This window comes from Zosterops lateralis (genome assembly GCF_965231275.1).
Source record: "Zosterops lateralis genome assembly, chromosome: 4".
NCBI classification, from domain to species: Eukaryota; Metazoa; Chordata; class Aves; order Passeriformes; family Zosteropidae; genus Zosterops; species Zosterops lateralis.
This window is the reverse complement of record NC_139765.1, coordinates 32,873,110-32,897,802: the sequence shown is the minus strand read 5'-3', so window position 1 is coordinate 32,897,802 and position 24,693 is coordinate 32,873,110. Positions and strand designations below refer to the sequence as shown.

Sequence of the window (24,693 nt, the reverse complement as noted above, 5' to 3'; positions counted from 1 at the left end):
GTGTAAACAAAGAATGATAAAAAACCCCAAAGACATCATATGCTATAATAAAGTCTTAATTTAGCTAAAAACTATTTATGTCTAGTTTGTCCTAGAATTGAGTAAGATGAGGAATCCTAAATGCTAAATACTCTTACTACTCACTCTAGTATTTTTTAGAATGAATATTACTTTTTTTTTTTTTTTTTTTTTTTTTTTTTTTTTTAATATGGATATCGGAGTAGCTATTGATCATTTCATAAACCAGGAAAACATCCCAAAAAATTAACTTCTTTCCAAATACTATCATTACATGTCCCAAACGAAGGTGTTGAGAATACAGGTATGAATTAACAAATTTCAACTTGCAGATTCATTTGTGGATAATTTATTTCAAATGGAAGAGACAGTGCTAGAGACATATAAGAAGGACAGTATAAGTGAAGGTGAGAGATAATTCAGATGCACCTCTTTAAAATTAAGGATTTTGTAGTGCAATTAGAGGTTTGTTAACAAAAATTCAAGAAAATCTATGCTTATAACTTAGCCCTGCTTTGCTCTTTAGCTTCCAAATAATTTTTTTGTTCTTGTTTCTGAAATAGAGACTTTTTTTAAAAAAAGAAAAGTTTTCTTGAAATTGAATCTAATCTTTCATGTGACATGAACTTTGAAACATGTTAAAGGGTAAATGACTATAAACTTGTGACTACTCTATTTTGTATTACCCTGTGCTTCTGCATGACTTCCCTTCTTTAGACAAAACTGCAAGCTGAATCACAGCTTTCTTTTCTATTGTGTTTTAATATTCATTATCTAAGCTGGATAGAAAACTTTGGATCATGTTCCTTCAAAATTCCTTGAATGCACAGTATTTAAGGGATGTGGTTGAGGGGTTCCTTGGCTATTCTGTTAAGTTTTTGACTCATTGCCCCTTAAAAGTTTTGTTTCCTTGTTTTCAGGGAGGTTGAAGAACTTGGGAAAAGGTTTATAGAGACATAGCAGCAAAAATTTGTGTCATATGCCAGAGTCAAGAGAGGGGAAGTCCTGAATATTCATGTCCTGTTATTGGGGGAAAACTGTATCTGGGGTCTTAGACCCATTTTGTGGGGTGGCTTGAACGTTCCAGGAGCTTGATGTTTGTTGAGATGGGTGGGGTTTTATATCTCAAAAGATTTTTCAAGCTTACTTGAATCATGTCTAACTTTTGTAGTTGAAGTTACCATTTACCCATCTGTATTTTTTATTCCTGTATTCAAGGAAAGGATGGAGAGCTTCCTTTGAATGATGTCAGGCATAAGACAAAAATGCGTTTTTAGAAAAATTGAGGTCACATAGTTTGTGAATGACTGGCATGAACTACAATAAGATGGAGGCTTTTGGAGAGTTAATTACGTATGAAGACATTCAACCTTTTATTTAAAAAAAACCTTCTGTGGTCCTTGAAATTTTCATTGTTCATTTACTTTTCCACAATAAATTCTTCTCATTTGATTTGCATTTGTGGTGAGCAGACCCATTGGTACATGTATTAAATGTAAATATATACATACATATGTATGCATCAGAATTTTAGAGAACAGTTTTCCGAGCTTATTTAAAAGTTAGGGGAAATTACATTTGGAGAAGACATTCTGGAATAATATTTTCTTTAATGTTTTTGTTAACAGAATGGGATTTTTCCAGTAATGATGAATAAATCCTTCTTAGAAATGGACAACTCTCCTTGTCCTCTCATTTTCCTACAAGAATGTATTCTAATAATTAACCAGTTTTTGTAAGTCTATAAAATCTCTTGAGGTCAATTAATCTTTGCAACGTTTCTCTGGAATTCATGTGGTACTCACTACTTTTTTTTTGACTTGAAACTGTTTGGTTTTAGCAGTCATAGAGTGCAGCTGTACCCGGATTTCTTTTTTAAGGTATATATATGGTTTTATATAAAGACAGGGTTGAAAAAGAAGTATTGCCAAAGGTTAAAATAACCTTTATTAGAGTGCTAACCTATTTATCTTCAGCACATAAAATATGTGAAGAATACTGGAAGACAAACTCCGAGAAAAGGACTATTTTTCCTACTCCTTGAAGTTCATATATATATTTTCTGTAAAATGTGTATCCTCTAATCTATCTAATTAAAAAGATTTTACAATTTTTAATAATATTTTTAAATGCATTTACATATAGATTTCAAATGGCAGAGTTTAGATTAAATTTTTGTAGTATTATGAGTGGAATAATATTGCTGCTAACAGAAGATTCAGTTGAGGATGATCGTATCTGATGTTTCTTAGCTTTGGAAGTTATTTACAAAGTCTGGATCTAAACTGATGTTCAACTTTCTAACATTGAACTAAGTTTTACACATGAACTTGAGTTTCACAGAAAAACTAGTTACTAGAGTAATCTGATTCCTCAAAGGACTGGATGAAAGAAAAGGCTAAATACACAAATATATTCAGATCTTTAATTTCAAAGGAAGTTTTCAATCACAGTCTATCAACAATATACAAAAGAGCATAGAAAAGTGATCTGGTTCTTCTGGTTCAGCTGTAAGAGCTAGAAATTCATGATTTCTTAAGAAATCTGTTAAAACTTATTTAGGCTTTAAGAGAAGAAATTCCCAGCAAGTACTCAGGCCTTGGCAGAAATAAGTTTAGTTTAAAAAGAAATGAAATATGTTGTCTTGGATTAGCCTGTTATTTAAGTGAAATATCCTACAGAGTGAAATATGTTTGCCAGGAACCAAGAGAGAAAGTTACAGCTTTCTGCCAGATGAAAGACAGTTCCAGTGGTCTGGCTGTAAGCATCCAGAGGGTTAACCTTCTGCACAAGAGCCTTCTGCCTTACCACACCCCTCCCAGTCTAAGCAAGTATTTAACCAACAGGATGTTTAATATCAGGAAAAGTAGTTCTTCATGTGGAGTGTGTTGCCCCAAAAGAATTTTTGTGTTTAAAACAGTCATACAAAGATGTCGAAGGTTCTGCCTTTCATTTGTCTTTGCTTTTGCCTTTTTTATTGTCTTTCAGTGAACAAGACTTTTAACTGCCCTATTCAAATATACTCATTAAAAACTAGAAATTAAAGACAGCATCAGTCAGAAGAATTTTATTCAAATTTGTATTCTATAGAGAATACTAATGGAAAGATTCATTCTGTTTCATTAATTTGTTTACTCTAATTACATAGTATTCTTTTTAAAAACAAATTTGAATGTGGAGAGGGCAGATACTTTGTAACATCTGGTTGAAAAAGGGTCTCTCCTCCTCAGGATGATGCTAATGACCTACCTCATAGAGGGGAGGAAAAGTACAGAAAAACATGTTGGATAAACCCAGGCAGGTGAACTGGATGACAGGCAAATCTTTTTTCAAAGCAGACGGTTCCACACACTATTTCTATGAAATTCTAATGTGGAAATAGTGTTTCTAATAGAAGATCCTTTTTCTTTTTCCCTGGCCATTCTTCCTGTTAGGTTGTAATGATCAGGAACCAGTCATTACTCTTAGTTCACAGTGTGTTTTGAACATTAGCTTTCTTCTTGTCTATATTGTTGGGAAATTTACTTGTTTTTGTCTTAAAATACCATATTAATAAATGCACTACATAAATATCTTTTTTTTTTTTTTCTGATTAAACCATTGCTGTCCTGAAAACAGTGAATGAGTGAATGAGGAGATGAAAGAAGAAAGAGATATAAAGAGTTAGTTTCCCCTGATTTTCAAAGATAGTTTCACTGTTTTCTTAGATAGTAGTTAGGAGGTCCACCACACTTGTAAACCTGGGGTAGCTTCAGGTCCTGTGGCGTACAACATGATGCCCTTTTCAAGTTAATCTACACTGCTTCAGCAGTTACATCCTGAGTTGTATGCTGTGTCACCTCTATGTCAATCTAGAAAGAATGCAAATCTCATAAACATGCCAACTAGATAGTTACCTTCGTCATTAGAAATTAAATTGCAGTTTTAGAGTGAGGAATATTTCCCTAGATTTTAGCAGAAGGTCCTTAAACTGTCGTTTTCCAAGGTCTAAAAGAATGTACTAAAGGAAGAATTGTCCTCATCACGTCCAGCTTTCTTCATTCTTTCTATAAGCAACAGCTACTGAACTCTTTTGGAAGCAGAGTACTGATGTAGATGGATATTTGCTCTGACCATAACAGAGTTGTTAGATGTCAAGTGCTGGCCTTTCTTTTCAGCCTGTATTGTTAATGTCTTTTTGCATCCTCTGCTTCAAACCATAGTACAGTTTCAGGAGTTGGTTTGGTTTCTATTATGCTCTTGTGATCCTCCTTGATCTCAGGGAGATGAAAGGCAATATGTGATGGCATTATTCACAGTTTGGACAGTTACTTTTAGAAGCACTTCAAAGCTGCGTGTAAGTTTGACGCTGTCCTGAGAACTATTTTTTGTTCATGGTGTAAATATGGCTCAGAACAGCCCTAATTATATGTAGTCATGATGTATTATAAAAGTGTATTTAGCTCCAGAATGTAATCCAGAGCATATAAAAAATGCTTAGGATTAGATTGTGTAAATAATGTTTGCACTAAAACTCGACTTTTCAGCAGCTCATTCAGACCCAATTAAAGTTAGCAGAACCATTCTCACTCACTTTGCTCATTGTAGGATTGAATTCTGTTTCTGAGACTACAAAAGCTCAAAGCTTGATGTAAATAGTCATTGCATTTTGCAGAGGAAGCAATCGAGTCAATACTTGAAAAATGAAGGGGGAACAAAATGAAGGCTATAGGCTATATATAATATGCCATAGGAAAAAAAAAAATCCCTAAGCCTCCACACAATTTGTTAGTGAGCTGCAAAATCAAAGGAGGAACCCAGTAGTAGTAGTATCTCAAAGGGTAAAAAATGCATTATGAATCAGGATAAAAAGTTCTTGATTCTAATGGATAAATGTAAATAGCCAATAATATAAAAGTTTCATTATTAAAATTCAGAAAGAAAACCTGAACATCAAGTAGATTCACACGTCCTTCCTGGACGTATGTATCATGGATAATTGTATTGTGTTTAAAAATTTAAAAATTTGTTTCAAATGAGTTTACAAAAAAATAGGTGCAACAAAAACCAGAAAGGTCTATATATGTTATGTGTGTTTGTGAAATGTGAATCTTGAAGTAATTAATACAGACTTCTTGAAACAAACACGGTAATAAAATATGGAGAATACAAAAGCATAAAAGATACCTTCAGATGAACAATACATATGTGATAAATACAACTGTATGTGATTTACACATATGTGTAAAGCCACAGTGTTTACCTCAGTATTTAGGAAATTACTTAATTTGGTTTTAGAAATAAATACAAATATAGCACACATATAGCTGTTCATGTAGACCATACAATCAAAAACTGTCATTTTATTTGATGCTTTGTAATTCATCTGAGATTGTTGGTTTTTAATCTTAGTGGACAATATCAGTATAAACAAATCTAGTTTTAAGCCTTAGTTGTTGGTAAATCTGTCATAAACTTTTCATTAGGACTGTTTACAGGGAAGGTGTGAACAGAGGTTTCTTGAGCTTAGTGCTGTGAAAAAGTCCAGGGAAAACATAGTGGAAGGGAGTGTTTGAAAATCAATTACATTTTTATTTTTGTGGACAAAGCAAGCATCAATGTGGTGCAATTTTATGATATGCTGTACATTCATAGGGGTAAAAGATGGATATAATGGTAGCTCAGTTGTCTTTTCTTTTTCTTCTTGTGCATATTTATACCTTTGATTCATACCTCTATATTTTTACTGATATTTCTTTTCAACACTTAGGACACTGACATACATTTTATAGGCTACAAAAGAAATAAAACTACTAGTAGTACTAAGTTAATAAATGGCAAACACTGAACTAGGAAAATATTAGTGAGAAAAGTTTCAACATAAATATTAAGAGTTAATAACTTTAATTTGGTTATGGTACAACTATAAAGCAAAAGGATTCAATCAGTGTACTGCTAAGTGATTCTTGTTCCAAAAAATTTGCTACACCTTTGGAGTGTTATTTCTCATGGGGACTTCTGGTTTGGTTTTTTGTTTGCTTGCTTGAGGAGTTTTTGTTTTTGTTTGGGTTTTTTTGGGTTTTTTTTCTTTTACAAACTATTTCATCAGAGAGGTAAAAATTCAGCTAGGCAGCATGGAGGCTTGGTCTGACATCTGATGTTAGAGCTTGGATAATATTCACTGCTCCTGTAAGACATGTAAAAACTCAGGTAAATAATGGACACACCATTGTACACACTGATTAAGTTGGTTAACATTTTAATTGTACAAGAAGTAGAAATCTACCTCTCTCCCACCTGTATTGGTTCTTTCACAAATAGAGGAGGAATAAAAATTTCCAAAATTTGCTATTTTCATATACCTGTATATACCAGCACTGTTGACTGGATTGTATGCCCAGTTGTGAAAAATCAGTGAAAAATTTTCATCTGAAAAATTAGAAATACGATTTGCGTAGTGCAATTGAGAAGTAAATTTAAAAAGCACAAGGTGGAATAATATCTATTTTCACTGGAAGTTTTAATTTAGATGTTGTACCTTTTTCATAGCTTTTCTTCTTGAACATTCTACCCAGAGCACCCAGGTAATTGTAAAACTTCAATTGTTGTAGCTTTGTCTCTGCTGAGATATGAACTTGTCAGACTTCTATGTTCAAATTGTACCATGTCACATATTTAATTGATCACCTTTGGGATTTGATTTACTACAGTCTGCTTTCTGGAATGGATTTTTTTTTAATTAAAAATTGTGTGAATCAACCATTCAATGGTTATCAGCATAAGAGTAATCACATCACTGAGGAGAGATAAATTAGTGGATTGTGAATAACTGTAAAAGTTAAAGAATGGGATACTTTTTATTTGTTGCATGTCTCTGCAGTTTATTTACGTAGATTTCGTAACGACCCAAGAGAGGAGGTATGATAAAATGGATAATATTATATATTTATCATTAATTGAAACATTGAGATGGGGAAGAATGGTTATCTGTTAATAATGAGGGCATAGAATTTTTCCATATTTATTAAATAAAGGAATGAAACCCAAAACATACTGTAATCAAATAACGGAATTCCAGAAGCAGGGAATTAATCAGATGTAGGAATTCATCCCTTTTAAGACAAGAAAATAAAGTCAAACATTATTTTTCAAAGCTTGATCATAATGGAAGGAAAAAGAGTGATCTTAGAGCCACCAGACTGTGTGACCAGTACCTGAACTAACTTTGCAAAATACCTGGAATATGATCCTTTTATCTCTCAGAATTTCAAAGGCCTTGGAAGATCTTTTTCACCAATCTAAGACTGTACAAAGTCCTGTTTACGCAAACTACACAGCAAGGTATTCAAAACTTAGGATCATTTCTCAAGGTCAGGAATCACTACAATCTGAAATATTTTATGAATGGGAGAGAGGTAGTGAAGTTTTATAAAGCTGACATTTTCAAAAGAATGAACCCCAGGCTCTTTGCTGTTCAAGTAAGAAGAACCTGAATGACGAGCCCAGTAAGTCAAACCAAATTCTTCAGTAATATTTACTTCCTGTGTGGGAGTGATTTGATTCTCTCACTTATCAGAATATATTAAAAAGATGTGGTAAAAACTTCAAGCACCTGTAAGAAAAACAAGTCATATACAGGTTGGGTTTGAAACAAAGTCTAGAGGGTTTCTTTAATGAAGGGAAACTGAATTCTGCCTTAAAGTGCTAAGGACAGCAGTTAGCAATTAATTCTGTCACCCTTCTTCATTCCAACAATTATTTTAGTTTCCCATTTAATCCATTACATCAGAAATAAAACTGCATAATTGAAGCATATAGCATTATATAGAATTTACTTTTTTTAAACCCCAAATTTCAATGAAAATTACTCACCAATTCAGTTCCACAAAACCAAGTTTGACAGAATCAGGCACCTACATCTGGACATAAAATACTCAGTGAAAACCAGTGCACAAAGCTCTTCATGTTCCTTATGCCTTTAAGTATTGAAGGTTTTTGTTCCTACAATTAAGAGAAAGGAGCCCTATAAATGTATATATATTTGGGGATGTAAAGTGTAACTAAAGTCACCTTTTTGTCCTATTCAGTTGGTTGAAAGTGAGGTCTATAATGGAATATCACCATTTTTTCAGTTTGGCAGTCTTTTATAATGACTTGAATTTACAAACAATGTTGGAATAAAATTACAGGAATTTGAGAAAGAGGGGGTGTGCATCTTATGCAAAACCAAAACCCAAAAAAGACCTCCACAACCCACAAATACTGTTGATCTGATTTGTTTAAAATAAAACAGTACACCACAGCATATCCAAAGGTGCTTTGAGTGTGATTGCTCTGCAGGTGGTAGTTCTGATACACAAATTGAAAAGATGTACAGAGTATGTAAGACAATTTAAAAGAGACTTTGCAAGAGTTATCATAACTAAACTGATTTTATCAGTTCACCATTTGACTTTGCTCATTCATGCAGGCTGCATTAGAGAAGGAATGGCTAAGTCTAGATTCCACCCGTTTCCCTTCAAAAACACTCCTGCTCTCAAACCAGCTCCACTGGCCAAAGGTAACATGTCACAGAAACAACTTAGTCTTCAGTCTTTATTCATTCCTTAAGGATATGCTATTCTGGAGTGATTAATAGGACAATTTAGTGACTTAAAAACACAATTACTTCTATAAGTCTCAGACTTCCTTCTCATCTCCAGATGCAATTTTTCTTTTAGATTTTCTTTCATTTGCTTATTTTTTTCTTTATTTTGGATTTATTTCAACACTTTATTTCACAGTAGCAGAAAAAAAAGATGATGTACTTCATCTGCACATTTGGCAATGGATTAAAAATTGCTAGTTGACAAACTACTTTAAAAATACTAAGATCTGCATTATATCACAACAGCTGAATGTTTTCAGAAAAGCTAAATGTCATCGAACTATAATGTCTGCTAGATATTTGATAAACTTTGAAGTTTTGGCTTTTTGTTTTTGTAGAGTTTTGTATTCTTATTACAAGCATAGTATTACTAATGTTTCCTACAATTAAGAAAGGAGTCTTATAAATATATAATTTATTGTATTTGGGGATGTTAAGTGTAACTAAAGTCATCTTTTTGTCCTATTCAGTTAGTTGAAAGTAAGGTCTGTAATGGGCATATCGCCATTAAGAATCCTTTCAGATATGGTGATAAACTGCAAACCCTGGTGCAGGTTTTCCTGCGCATTTTAAACTCAAACTTACGGGGGCAATCAGCTCATTCCTTTTCTTCCTCTTAGAAGTTTTCTAGGTCTTCAGATTCCAGTGGACAATCACATAGTTTGCCATTAGTACCACAAGAAGTTTGGCAGTCTGCTAACAGACCACATTCATACTCAGCAGAAAAAATCCATTTTCATAGCAGGTAAGTTAAATTAAATTATTTTAAATTTTATTTAGTTCATTTTGATTTGACAAAAAAAAAAAAAAAAAAAAAAAAGAAGAGGCTATTTTCTGATGCTTTTGCCACTTTTGGTTAATGTGATATTACTGGAATTAAAATCTATTTACTTTCTAAAACCAAATATATTAAATTCAGTTGCTATTTTTCATTGACCACCATAATTAGGAATATAAGAATATATATGTGTAGTTTTATTTATTTAGGTTTGATTATAAATCATAAAACTTCTATTTTTTCATATATGTTATGAAATAGATGTTGAAATAGAGATCTTTAAGACTAGATAAAGATTAAAAGGGATTTCTTAAACAGCTGCATTCTGTGAAAGGACTGAAATATGCTTCAAGTAATTGAAATGTAAACATTTCAAATTGATGGCAGACTTTTATTACTCTCCAAGATAAAACCTTCATGGAGTATTAAAATGGATTTTTTTTTAATCATTTCCAAGCTTCAAAAGTGCCTTTAAAAGGCACAAACAAGTTGCAGAATAACAAAGGCTGCAAAATAGTGTAACCCTAGACCCTTTCTAATTTACTTACCTTTCAGTACTGCTCTTATACTTTGTTTCCAGGTCAGGGAGAGAAACAATGTCACAGCTTTCTAACTGGAAGGAAAAAAATGAATTTTTATTTATGTCTGAAAAGGAAGAGAAAATATCAGAAGAATGGTATGTTAGGCTCTTTTATTTGCACAGTGACTTCCAAGAACAGATATCATTGGCTGTTGTTGCTTGCTTTTTTTAAGTTCCACTTTTGAAGAATCTCTGTTTTCTACCAAAGTAAAAATTATTGTAATTATTTTTGTAAGTGTCTGGGAAACTGTCTTAATAAGTTGCAATAATGTCATGTTAAGAATTGCGGCTATCTCTGTAACTTAGAGAGTTTCATACTATGGATCAGTACCACACACCAGTATTCTTTTTGAAAAGTGTATTATACGATAATATGCAGCTGGTGTAACATAATACATGTGAAATATTTAGTAAGTTATTTTCTTCCCTTAGGGGTTTTAAGGATATTTCTACTGCACAGCTAATGCTGAAGAGGGCCCATAGAATGCAACCTAAAAAATACAATAATAAAAGTTTAGGTAAGTCAGCAGTTAAAATAATTGTTATATTGAAGTAATTTTTCCATTCTTAAAATTCTGTTTCTCTTTTAAAAACTTTGCTTGTACAATATTAAACATTAATTTGATTAACGATGGAGTGTGTTTCAGTAAAAACAACTCAGTTTAAATCAACATATTTAGATTTTAAAACCATTCTACTGGATTTTGAAGTTGAATATTTGACAGCTATGGTAAACAGAAGTTTTGTTTCTTCCTGTTCATGTATCACTTTTTCTAGATGTGGAATTTGTGTTTCTGCATGTTGTACTTCTTGTGTTTTCTTCTTGGGAAGATCTTAAGTTAAAAATTTTCACTTATGCAAGAACTATTTATGGAGACAACACTTCGATGTATATGAAAGTAAATAATTCAATTTTTAAAATTATATATTTACTGTGGAAATAGATGAAGCCTATCCAGCTTTTCATCCAGTTGCGTTCTGCTTCTTCTCAAATACTTATAATGTCGATGAACCTGTCTTAGAATCATTAATTGTTAATATGATAGGCTAATAGAAATATTGCTGGCATATATTAATAAACGTATTAGTCAAATACTGATAGTACAAGAAAGATTGAAACATTTAAGATCCTAGTTGACCATAGGACCTGGCACTAAATGGTCTTTAGAAAATGCACCTTTATTTGCTTATTTTTTGTATCACAGGCTACACTCTTCTGCATAACTTTGCAAAACTCTTCTGTGTTAAGTGTTGAAAATATTGAAAGATATTTTTTCTCTTTGAGTGGAAAAAAATCAGTCTACAGATATATTTACGCAAAGTTGTTCTGTATATTTTTTCTGCTTGAAATACCGTGTCTATGACTAAGACTAAATATGATAAAAATGATCTATAGTTAAAAAAATAATAAAAGGGGTAAGTGACAAAAAGACATGTAATCAGCAAACCATGCTTTGTGGAGATGAGAGTATATGGATAAGTTAATGTTATTATATTGAACTCTTCCTAGGTTTCCATGGTGCCCTACCATGTTACCTTATTTTTAAAAAATTGTAAAAAGTGTCTGGTGTGCAGCTGAGGTGTATATATATATATATATATATATATATATATATACACTGGTTTTTGGCCTCTGTATAATTTTTCAATGAATAAAACTTATTAGGTTGTATCTTTTTTCTCCATATGCTGTCTGTCTTGTGTTAGTAATTAATCCAGTCCTAGATGTCTGATTGAGCATATCAAATTTGCTATCCTATTTTTGTTGTAGTTCTAATGGATTTCTTGGATATGTTTATATTCACTTTGTTCAGATTATTCAATATGATGTATGAGTGTTGAGCTTTTTAATGTAATGCTTGGAATATTCTCAAAGTACATTGCTAGTTTTTTAAAAAATTGAAAAAACTTTTCCCCAATGTTTTTATAGTTTCAAATATTCTCCTCTTGACACTACCTCATACAGGGTTATTTTCAGACTATTACATCAAGCACAAAGATAACCTATGTATATAATTTGCCTGTATGGGTTTCTCTCTCAATCATTAAAATCACAGGGTTGTTTTCAGATGAGTAGAAAGCATATTTTCCAACACCAAAAATGTGATTGAAAATATTTCACTCCATCCTTCTCCAGTAAAAAGGTAATCAAGCTGACTCTTCTTTCTCATACAGCATACTGACAGTGATTCCTTCCTTGGTCAATAAAGAAATTATTGGAAATTGATAATGGAAATTATCAATCAAAACAAGTATTTTTGTATTTAGTTGATATTAAAGCTCTGATCCTTTACTGAAAAAATGATACTGATCATACAAATAGTCTCCATGTGAAAAGAATCTCCAGTTATATAATTATGTTTTCCATCAGGTACATCCTCTGAAAGTGGTGAGAGTAAATCAGGATCTTTTTGAGGGTCTGGTGGAACAGAGGGACTTTTCAGTGTTTAAATAGGAGTGGATACACGTTATCCTGAGGCTAGCCAGCTCCAGATCAGGAAACTGTAACCAGACTCCTTGGGCTGCCAGTATCTTTCCTAGATCTCTGTGTGGTACTGCTCATGCTTGGTTACTTATAGCAATTTCTGTGTAACTATGGAGAGACAGGTCACACTCTTAGGCAATTCCTTTGAGTTTAAGGCTACTGACGCAGAAATTACAAGAGAGATTTTATTCCTTCTAATAGTCAAAAGCAGATTGAATTCATTTGAATAAGTAGATGTCAATGTTGCCTTTTAATGTTCTCATAGAAGTTACCATCCTATTGCCTTCATCTGCATTGAAATGAGGTTCATTTATATTGTACTTAGTGATGCTGCATATGGAAAGTTTTAGAAATACTATTTCTGTTCTTTCTTTTGGATTTTCAGGTCTTCAGTGTTATAATTACAACTGTTACCTTTTTAGCTTTCTATATTAAAGTAGTTGAAGTATGCAAACTACAACAAAATAATTTTGTTTGTGATAAATATTCATACCCACCAGAAACTAAGTAACCAGCAGCCACTTAGAAGTGGGAATTATAAGATATAAAGAAGCTATTTTTGATGTTATATCTACTTACATGTCTGACTTGGAAACAAAAGTTTAAGCTTTGAGAAAATGCAAGGCAACAACAACTCTAAAGATTTTAGATAAAAATAAATTATAAACTCTTCACATTAAACCTATAGCTTTTATATTGAGATTGCAGTATAATCCCAAACATTTTTTTTATACTGTTGATAATTCTTTGTAAGGATCTCATTACTTGCAGGTAATGATAAGGTATTGATGGATCTTCTTGAAACAAACTAGCTGTCAGCATACGTTTTCTGGTTCCATATGTTGTCAAAGTCCATTGTCTTAGACCTGACATTCACAAATGCAAAGTGTTAAACCAGCTTGCATTCAGAGAGTTATGCAGTTACTTGCTCTGTAATATTTTCAAGATGTCTGCTGTGTTGGTACCTGGACTGGACAGCCCTGAACAGCTTTGTTCCTTAATATATTCAGGTGTGGAAATTTATTCCTTTTTATTTTCCATATAAAACATTTGTCTTCTACTAGTGCAACAGTGATTGTATCCATTTGATAATTACAGGAGTCCACATCTGAGTTAGTCATTTGCATTGTTTTATGGAAAGAAATCTCCTCTTGAAACGTAATTCAAAAACGGGCTACTTGAGTCTCACTGTAAAAGCACTTATAGTTCTCCATTGCCTAGACTCAAAAGCTAGAGTGACTTGCTGAAGTACAAAGCTAAACTCTAGATATGTAGAAGTAACTGAGAAGTATCTTACCTCACATGTCTGGCCACATATCTTCTTAGTAAAGAAAAAAATATGGAAAATACTAGCAAGTGCACTGAATCATGTGGTTTGTATTGCAAGGGAGAGAGAGCTTAAAGTAGCACAGCCTTACAATAGAGAGTGATTCAGGTAAGGCTTATATTGAGGCAGACCAGTCCCAGCAACAAATAGCCTTAAGGCCTGTACGCCCTAATCCACTACTGTTATGTATGCTTCTTCATATAGGTAAAGAAAGTTGTGGCCTGCATTTTAATGACACAAAATGTGTGCTGTGTCTGCTTTGACTATTTTTACTATACAGTAAGCTAATACAAAAAGTGTGGGCAAGAAACCAAAAAGTTTGCAGCCAAGTAAAATTGGCGCAATGTCAGAAATATTGCTGTTAACCTGGGTGCATAATATTCTATAGACATTCTAATTCAAAATCTAAATACGGCAGACATTATTGAGCCTCACTGTGCTCAAATGGCTGTGACTCATAACAGTCTTAGCTTCCTAAAGATGTCTTGGCACAATAATACCAAATTTCTTGCTTAACTTGGAATTTCCCTCATCTTGTGGATTTTATTAGCCTCTCAGTTAACTTCTTTTTCTTTTAAGATGGATGAAAGTTTGTCTCTCCTACACTGGTGTATTACTTCTTGTTTAACCTTTTGATCTCCAAAAAAAGTTTTCTTGTCAATCTATCAGGCCCAGCCAGCTGGTTTTAGAAAAAGCAAGTCCTGCTTTGACCAACCTGATCTCATTTTATGACCAAGTGACTCACCTGCTGGATGAGGAAAAGGCTGTGGATGTTGTCTACCTGGACTTCAGTAAAACTTCCTTCCACAGCATTTTCCTGGAGAAGTTGGCTTGGACAGGTGCACTCTTTGCTGGATTAAGAACTGGCTGGATGGCCAGGCCCACAGAGCAGTAGTGAATGGTGCTCCATGCAGTTGGCAGTTGGTTGCTAGTGGGGTTCCCCAGAGCTCAGTATTGGGGCTGGACCTGTTCAGTCTCTTAACCCATGATCGGGAGTGGGGCAGGGGGGGCAGGAATCAAAGGCACCCTCAGTAAATTTGCAGATGACACTAAGCTGACCTGCTAGAGGGCAGAAAGGCTCTGTAGAGGCATCTGGACAGGCTGGATTGATGGGCCAAGGCCAATTGCATGAGATTCTACAAGGTGATATGCTGGGTCCTGCACTTGGATCACAACTCCAAGAAGCGCTGCAGGTTTAGGAAACACTGGCTGGAGAGCAGCCCAAAGGAAAAGCAGCTGGGATGCTGGTGACAGTGGCTGAACATGAGCCAGCTGTGCCCAGGTGGCCAAGAAGGCCAATGGCATCCTGGCCTGGATCAGCAATAGTGTGGCCAGCAGGATCATGGCAGGGAGTGTCCCCTTGTAGATGGCACTGATGAGGCCACACCTTGAGTCCTGTGTCCGGTTCTGGGCCCATGACCACAAGAAAGACACTGAGGAGCTGGAAAATGCCCAGAGAAGGGCAACAAGGCTGGGGAAGGCTCTGGAGAACAAGTCCTGTGAGGAGTGGCTGAGGGAGCTGGGGTTGTTTAGCCTGGAGGAGAGGAACCTTAGGGGAGACCTTATAGCTCTCTACAGCTCTCTGAAAGGAGGCTGTAGCCAGGTGAGGGTTGGTCTCTTCCCCCAGGCAACCAGTGTCAGAACAGGAGGAAATGGCTTCAAGCAGTGCCAGAGGAGGTTCAGGTTGGACATCAGGTAGAATTTTTTTTTTAGGTTTGATTATAAATCATAAAACTTCTAATTTATCATGTATGTTATGAAATAGATGTTAAAATACAGATCTTTAAGACTAGATAAAGATTAAAAGGGATTTCTTTTTTTTTTTTTTTCTGAAAGTGTAGTTAAGCATTGGAACGGGCTGCCTAGGGAGATGGTGGAGTCACCATCCCTGGAAGCATTCAGGGAATGACTAGATAAGACACTTAGTGCTATGCTTTAGTTGACATGGTGGTGTTTGGTTAAGCATTGTACTTAATGATCTTGGAGGTCTTTTCCAACCTTAATGGTTCTATGATTCTACTTGATGCCACATAGATAGGGAAAAAATTTTAAAAACTTAAAAAGCAGCTGAAGTGGACCTTGATCACTAGAACCAGAACACAATGATAAAGATATTTCACAGGTGTCAGCAAATATTTTTAGTTTGACTTTAGAATTTTGGACAGCAATGCAATAATAGTTTAAAAATAGTTTAAAAAAATGATATAAAAACTAGTAAAAAATTCAACCCACCTTCCTCAAATGCACATCCCCAAAACAGATACAACAGTCAGAATGAAAATTTGGGGCATATTATTATTCCTTATTACACATTACACAAATGACCTTTATATCTTCTTAGTAATAGAAAAAAAACCCTACTTTTGCTGTGATTGTCAATTCTGTGTAGAAGTATCTTCTGGAAAGTCCTGGAAGAGTTGGAGTTCTAATTGCCATGCAATTAGAAAACAACATCTGGCCTTTCGTCTAAATGAATTGACACTGTAGATAAGCATCTGTTGCTGTGTATGACTTCGTCTTATCATCTCTTTAAAGTTGTCATGTTATGTTTATGTTTATGTTTTCCTAATTACAGGTATTGCAGAACAAAAACGAATGGCAAACATTTTAATTTTTCAGTTTCACATATTAATGAGAAGTTTAGGAATGTGGTGCCAGATCACACAGTAACTACTCCTTCCATATTGTTTCCATAACACATCTTATGTTTGTCCAACTTAACTTCTGTATTTGGAGGCAGTCAAAGAATGTACATTAAATTACCTTCCTGGTTTCTAGATTGAGAGCACAGATCATCATCTGATAAGCCACATTTAAATGAGTATGCCAGAATCCAGGAAGATATTTCTATAATTTTGAACTATTGGACTCTTTCACAGTTCTTTGTGTGAAATCTAAAACATTTGATTACATGTCATCAAAGCATACATGCAGTTCATTTCCCCAGCTCACTCAGAGACTGAAAAGCACTAGTATTATGAAGTAATCTATGTGGTATTGCTTACATTTGGGACTAGACAAAGAAAAGGACTCATTTTTAATAACAGAAGAGCTGTAGGCAATGGTTGAGGTGATCCAGGTACAAATTCAAGTAGTCTGGCACTATGTTAAATCCACGTAGATTCTTTAAGTTATTTTGCAAAGATTCAAAGATAAATCTTCTGATGGAAATCGCTTGGAAGAACAATTTCCATTATTTGCCCTTCTTCCCAGTTCATGGAAGACTTTGCTGCGTCTATCTTTGTGCACAAGTAAATGTTCGAGAAATCTAGCTTGGGACTAATAACTAATGATTTCATAAAAAATCTGTAGTATAGTTTAACTTTGGACTTGGTATTTTTATAGAATTGGGTGGGAGATTGGATTAAGGAAAGATGATATTTTTAAAACATTTTGGAACAATGTTAATAGACTCACATAGAAATAGATAGATATTTTCAGGAATTATTTTAAATTAATCAAAATTACTTTGGAAATTTTCAATTGCATTTTGTCTTAAGAGGTTTTATTTGATTTTGTCACCTTTTCTTTGATCTTTTATTGAAGAAAGACACTGTTTTTTGTAACTAGCATAAAGTTAGAAGTCTTTTTGTCAACACTGTATGCTTGATATTGGAAAAATTGCAATTATAAAAATTCTATTTGTACATTTTTATCTTGTATGGCCATGTATCTTAGAACTATAAAACAGACAATAATAATTCATACTTAAAATATTTTTATAGCTTCTGTTATCCAAAATTCCAAGGAGAACATTTAAAGTATAATGTAATACAATTTCAAGGTATTTTAATCATAAGTCTTATGATTCACTGTTCCAAACATTTGCTACTCTGGCAAACACTAGTCTGATTCAATTTTTTTTTAGTTGGAAGGATACTTTATCCATTTATACAGGGTGAAAGAATCTACAAATGTGGCAATATAGTTTGTGAACAAAATAATCCCATTATCAGAATCATTCTAATAATCTGCCTTTGAAACTAATGGAGCTAATCAGTATTTATTTTGCTTCTTGGATAGTTTCATTGAATTTAGCTAGTAAAAAATGAGTTAAAATTACTTTAAATGACATTCTCTGGATTAATCTGAAAACTGTAATCATCCTACAACCACATGAGAGAGGCTTTTAGCCAGTTTGAGGTAACAAACTGTAAGGTATCACTGATTCTGCCTTGTGAAGAAGGCATGGCCTAATTTACTCCCTCCCCATTTGTCGTGATCCCTTCATTAGTCAGGTTTGCTGCTTTGTGAGAGGTTCGCACCATTAAGAACATTCTGTCAACCACGTGCAGCTGCAGTTTGGGCTGACCAAGAATACTGTAACATCTTGATGTGTCTTGCCAATGCATTATCTCTTAGAGTGCCACACCCTGTTAGAGATCTTCTCCAGGCGATCTTTCCATTCTCTGGGAAAAAGCTGAGCTCTTAGGATCCCTTTATGTTCCATTCATTTGTAATTCAAGTGTCTACTACAGCTCTAGAGGGCTAGTCAAAACCAACCTTACCAATTGTTGTTGAAATTCATAAGAAATTGCCCACCATGTTAACAAGACATTCTGATCATTCAGAAATAAGAAAGCCAACAAACAAAAAATCTGTTTACTTTGCTGCAGTATTATCATGGAAACTCTCTCAATAAACACTAATGAGATCATGTAACAGACTCAGAATGAAGCATCAGACCTAACTAGTAATTTCAATGTATTCTGTCTGAATGCTCTTTGAGTCTTTCCATTACCTGTTTTCCTGCTCTGTCTGTTCTGACACTGTCTCACATATTCATTTTTGCTACATGGGTATTCTTTGAGAAACTTTAGATACTTCCCTTGCCATTTCTACTTTCTTGATAAGCTCCATTACTTTTTTTCCTCCTCATTACTAATTTCTACCGGTTTTTGACAGTTTTTAGTCATCTTTGTAGTTTTAGTCATCTTTGTTTGCATCTTTGCAAACTTTTAAAAGCTTCTTCTGCCTCATTGTTTCTCATATATTCCTGAGACTGGATATATCCATTTGGGCCACTGTGTTCTTTTTACCGTGTCAAAAGTATTTATTTTATGTTTTCTTTGGCATTCTGTTACCTTGCTCCATGGCATACCTACAAAACTCTCTATACTTTGCTCATCATTGTGTATCTGCTTTTGTTTCCACATTCTTTTCAGTCCTTACTTTTTTTCTTTTTAGTATTATCACTGGTTTATTCTGCTTTGTGGCCCAGAATTTTCATGTTCCTTCTAACACACTGTTTCCCTTAAACTCCTACTTTAATCCTGTGCCAAGCAAAAAATTCTTCCTTCACATTATAAATAACATGTGAAAATCCCTACTCCTGACTTGTATGGCTTTTGCATCACTTTAACTTTTGTTAATTTTTTTTTTTTTTTTTTCCAGTCTAGGAACATGTCTTGTATAGTTTGATATACAATTATCTGCTCATCTTTATTTCTTGGCAAGCCTTTGAAAGTAACAGTTAAGAAACTAATCAAGATTTCATAACTTCAGCATATAGACATCTGGGGCATTTTTTAATTTCAGTTAGGATGGAAGATGGTAGATGACTAGCTAATTATCTACGAGCGTAGCCTCAAAAAATAAGCTGCCTCCTGTTAACATTCTTTAGATGTAAATGTCTTGATTTAGACTACTGAATAATTCTGACCCAAGCTTTTAGAAACACTGCTTGATATACATCCTGTTAATATTTCTGCTTTAATTTCAAGCTTAAAATCCAGATTTTTAAAAAATATTTTGTTCAAATACATGCTACAGAGTTTATTTTTAATTTGTAGATGAGTGAGCTGAAAGATCAACAGTGTTAAAATTGCAAAACATTGACTGATTCTCAGTTGCATGTGTATTTATATGGCTTTATTTTAGAAAGTGTAATCCTTTGTGAATATAAGACCTACTTTTAAAGGTGTTTTCATTTATTAAATGACTAAAAGGTGAAAAACTGCTTGAAGGAATGAATGAGCCAGGTCTGACCTTTGATTTTAACTTGTTCTCGTCATCTAGACCCAGCTGTGCGCCTGGCGTTGTTCAAAAACAATGAAAATAAACATCTCTCTGTGAAACCACCAGGGAAGACACAGCCTATAAATGCTGGACACTTTGAAGGTATGAACAAGTATTTCATTTGATGCATATAAGCATATATATCTTGCAATGTCTTTTAAACAGGCCTACTTGAAATAAAAAAAAATGTGCACAAATAGAAATAGGCAGAAGTTTAAGGATCTTATCTGTTCCTGGGTATCTCAAGTTACAGCAGTGAAACATTTCAATTTCAATTCATTGTGGAGAGCAGGAGGTGCTCCTAGAGCTTAATTCGTAGGGAGATGGAGCCTAACTTATTCATTTATTGTTTTATTATTAAATCTTCATTAAATCAAAGCATTGAGAGATATAAAATAGAATGTACTAGAATAAAACTTTATTAATTAAATATTACCTTCAAATTCTTCATTTAATTGCCACCTTTTCCAAAGCTAGACATTAACTCCTAAAAATCCTTAACATGTTTTTTGGAAAGCACTTTCATAAATGTTCCTCAGAAATCCACCATTTGACAGAAGGCAAGGAAAGATCATTCAGCATGTAAACATGAAATTCTTTTCCATAAATATTTCACAAATATTTAAATACTGATGTAGCTCTTTTACTGTTGAAATTCATGTTAAAACACTCCTTGGTTTCCGTAAAATTAAAAGAAGGCCGAGTCTATTTAAAATGCCCTTCTTGTAAGAAGACAATCAGCTCCAGGGACATTGTTTTTCTATTGTTTTTATTCTTTTTGCAACTCAGCGGTTTACTCAGAATGTTCTCACCTCTATCTTTTTATCTTTTTCAAAGACATAGTCATATGCCATCTGACCAATTCCCAGTTTCACAAAATAAAATTACAAATTATACTGCATTAGCATTTACTGTATGAGGATAAAAATTAGAACATGTCTGAAACAGGTATGAAATAAATCTGAATGTACGTGAATTGCAATTCAGTCCATGAACTTAGCTGTATGGAAGCCTAAATTTGCCTCACATTCATGAGTCCATGCTCAAATTTGTTTGGAAACAGTTCTTGGTGAATTCTGAAGAGGAAATATTTTTGCTCAATTATTTGCCTTGGATCCAAGCATGAATTTTACTTGCCTACAGAAAGTCTGTGCATATTGCACCTGATTGAGCATTCCCAGTATCTCATATATGTTTCTGTGGCTTATGCTTATAGGTCAGAATGCATTTTATGCTGAGGAAACAGGACATGCAGGCTGCCTATGAAAAAGTGAATGTCCAAGAATACAAACAACAGTAGGAATGCTCAAAACCATGTCAGAGATAAGCCTGATGACAATTTCGGTACCCTAAAGTCAGTGTAGGTTTAGCCTAGCTTTCCTGCCACCAGTTTATTTGCTTCTGCCTGAAAATATTACCCTTTGATTTGAAAAGCTGATGTGCACATTCTAAATATTATGGAAGTTACTTTTTGAATTTATGGAAAGAAGGTAGATTGGATATCAAAAGACAAGCCTAGTGGTGGCATTCTTAATTATCTTTCATTTTAAGGACCATTTTACTCCTCTACCAGGCTAATAAACAGAGACTTTTCCCACCACTTGTGGCTGCTCACATGAAGTCTGCTGAGCCTTCAAGGAGACAAGCAATACTTTTCTGCTTGACCAGAGTATAAATTTGTCCTTCTGCCAGAGGCATTGCTACTTCAGACATTATGTCCAGAAAATTCTAGGTTGTGAGTTAAAAAGAGAGTGCACCATAGAGCATTTATTTATATGTATGTCAGGTATCATCAGACAGGAGTTTCTAAGTTTAGAATTAGTAACACTTTGCACCTGCATAATAACTTCACAGAGTTGTCTTATCAGAGATGTCTTCTCTTGTTTCCCATTTCCCCTCTTACCTTTTAAACGTTTCTTCCTCTTTTGCCTCCAACAGATCTCTTTGGGTCTGTTCAGTCATTGGAGTTCTTTCTGTAACAAGAAGGTGAAATGTTTGCACTCTGTATCCATAAATCTTGTCGTCATTGTATTTTAAGTCAATAAAACCCAGACGTGTACTTTGCGTGGTGGAAATAAACTTCCTCCATTCAAGTCCTTTTACTTTCACAGACTCATACTGAGTCCTTGGGTAGTTAATTTGAAAAAAAAAGCACATTCTATATATTCCTTCTTTATTTCTTTAAATTGGGAAATGGAGGGGAGAAGTCAACATCAACAGCAAAACAGCAAGTACACACGTGTTATCTGTTAAATAACAGAATCACTACTTTTGAAAGGGGATGCCCTAGGAAGTGAAACAATTAGAGCAGTTTTAGATTTTCAAACTGGAACACATCATGGTAATGAATATTTAAGAAGAAATCTAGTTAAAATGTATGATGAATGTCTTTTGTCTTCATTGTGGTTTTGTGTCCAAGAGTACAAAGAAGAAAAAGTCAAATAAAAGCATAAGGATATAAAAAATATTGAAAAGAAATTAGGTTAATATCTGATGCTTTTGTTTTCCTGAGATTATTTGTTCTGTCATAATTTGCCTTTTATTTTCTTGCTACAAAAGTTTTCATCAGCTAATATGCAATATGCTGATAACAAATTTTGAAAACTTGCGCATAACTTCACTCCCATAGGATAATGTACACATATCTAAGTTGACATACATGTTGTAGGAAAATACATTTTCAAAAGTTGAGGGTTTTATTCATAAATATTCAAAATTTATTCATAATTTTTTATTAAATTTTGGATGAGTCATCATGCTTTAGTTACTGATGTTAGACAAATCCCCACAAGGGACCATTATTTCACATTTGAATCACAGCAGCACACAGAATTTAGTCAGAAACAAACCCCTTTATAATACACACACCATGCCAACAGCATGAGGAAATATTGTTCTCACAGAGAAGAGCTTGCCATTTAAGAATACAAGCAGCATGTGAAGGCACAAACTATGGGAATGTAATTCAGTGCATTACGGTATATGTATCTGTATGTGTCAATACATTTACATACAGTACATGTGTCTATATTCATGCAAATATATAAGCATATACCATGAGTATAAGTAGGTATAACAATTCAATAAATGTAACACTTACGACTTTATTTGTATACTTTGAAATGGAAGTAAATTATGAACAATTACTCCCTGGTGTAATTACTAGTATCAATATGCATTTTGTAATCCTAACGCTTTCTGTCAGTTGCAGTTTCAGTGTTTCTTTAAAATTAATTTAATGCATGTAGTCATTGTATTATAAAAGTATTAATTAAAATATATTTGAATCTTTATTGTGACATTAACTTGAGTAGGTTGTAAAGTAAGCCATAGAATATGCAAATATAAATATGTATTTGTTTATCATAACAAATTATACCCTGATCAAAAACTAGAAGACAGACAAAAGAAAGCCTGACTTGTACTCCTGATGATTTGCTGGATGTTTCCTGGGACTGTGTATAATACACTGCTTTCTTTGGTGAAATAAGGTTATGCTTCCATCGTGGTTGTTGAATTTCATTTAGTGCCAGGTAGCTGACAAACAAAATATGCCTTCTTTGAATATTCTGGTTCAATGAATATTCTTGGAGATGTTTTGTGGTTTGTAGATGGTGACATTTCAAAGATCTCAAAATTTTAGAAACTTTATAAGGCACACAGATAATTGTCATAATTTCCTATTTTGCATCAAAGCATATTTCTCAGAAAGCTTTATGACTGCTTGTCCTCTTTTTGTCTGGAAGCTATTTCAGTTGTTAATTTAATGTAAAATAGTCTTGACTGTCTTGGGCAAAGTACATCAGCAACTGAAGGAAAACTCTATCCTTGACTCCTCTTGGGAAGTTCCAATTAGTCCTGGCTGAACGTGTAACAGAGCATATCTGCCATCTGTGGGTCCCTAATTACAGGATCTGTAATTTCATTTACATAGAGGAAGGATACTTTTCTAGCCAACAGTGTGAATTCTTAGTCCCAGTACAGCAGCTGAAAACTAAAGAATGAGCCCTAAGGCCAATTTTTTTTGCTACAGGCTTTGAAAACAGTGTGTGTCTTTTTGGGTCCTCTTTAATCCAGTTTCCTCAACGGTTTTGGTGGGTTATCCAAACAATTTTTGTTCAGTGGAATGGGAAGCTGAATTCCAATCTATAGAGCAAGTAGGAAGAATGCAGTAGATCAGCTGAAAATCCGTTCAAACTATCCAAGTATTATTTGTATATAATTCACTTTATTTCACAGAATTTCATAGACTGTGCTCTGTTTAATTTTGTAGGTTGGGTGATTTATTGGTGTATATAGTATATTTATTTTTAGTCATATCTATATCCATCACTAACACATCTATACCATACACTTCATAGTGAAAACAGTCCAATTGGACTTCACCTAAAAATTTGAACAATGATTTATACCTGGAAGTTTAACTATATTAAAATGCACTGGGCTATGTTGACAAGATATGTTTGGGAACCTGTAGTTCTAATTGGCAGTAGTGTATTTCCTGTCATGTTATGGTCATGGTGACCAAGGAAAATGTAATGGGTATAGTGTTAAGACCAAGTTCACCAATACAAATTTGATAATGAATGGATTATACTTTCTCAGGTGACTTTTAATTATGCCAATATTTATTTATTTATGTTTAAATTGTCAGTAGAAATAACATTTATTTTTCAAGAATAAAAAGTAAAGCGAGCTTGTGGTTATGTCATATGATTGGAAGATAACTATCAAAGAATCCATTTAGTCATCTGTTTTCCAGGTTTCTAATAGTTCCTAATTATGAAACTCCTTATAGTCTCAAGTGAAAATTATTGCAAAACATTCTTATAGATTATTATTACTAGTGATAATTGAAAGT

At 33.8% G+C, this 24,693-nt stretch overlaps 1 protein-coding gene across 1 annotated transcript in view; it reads left to right on the top strand.

Moving 5' to 3' along the window:
- The window catches only part of LRRIQ1 (leucine rich repeats and IQ motif containing 1), a gene marked incomplete at both ends in the record, with an annotated part of 102,926 nt that overhangs the window by 44,305 nt on the left and 33,928 nt on the right, over window positions 1-24,693 (top strand). Inside the window, 5 exons of the mRNA XM_083859631.1 lie at window positions 8,468-8,557; window positions 9,265-9,389; window positions 10,003-10,098; window positions 10,435-10,520; window positions 19,833-19,934. Coding sequence (XP_083715757.1) covers window positions 8,468-8,557; window positions 9,265-9,389; window positions 10,003-10,098; window positions 10,435-10,520; window positions 19,833-19,934 — 499 coding nt within the window. The remainder of the gene's footprint in view (window positions 1-8,467; window positions 8,558-9,264; window positions 9,390-10,002; window positions 10,099-10,434; window positions 10,521-19,832; window positions 19,935-24,693) is intronic.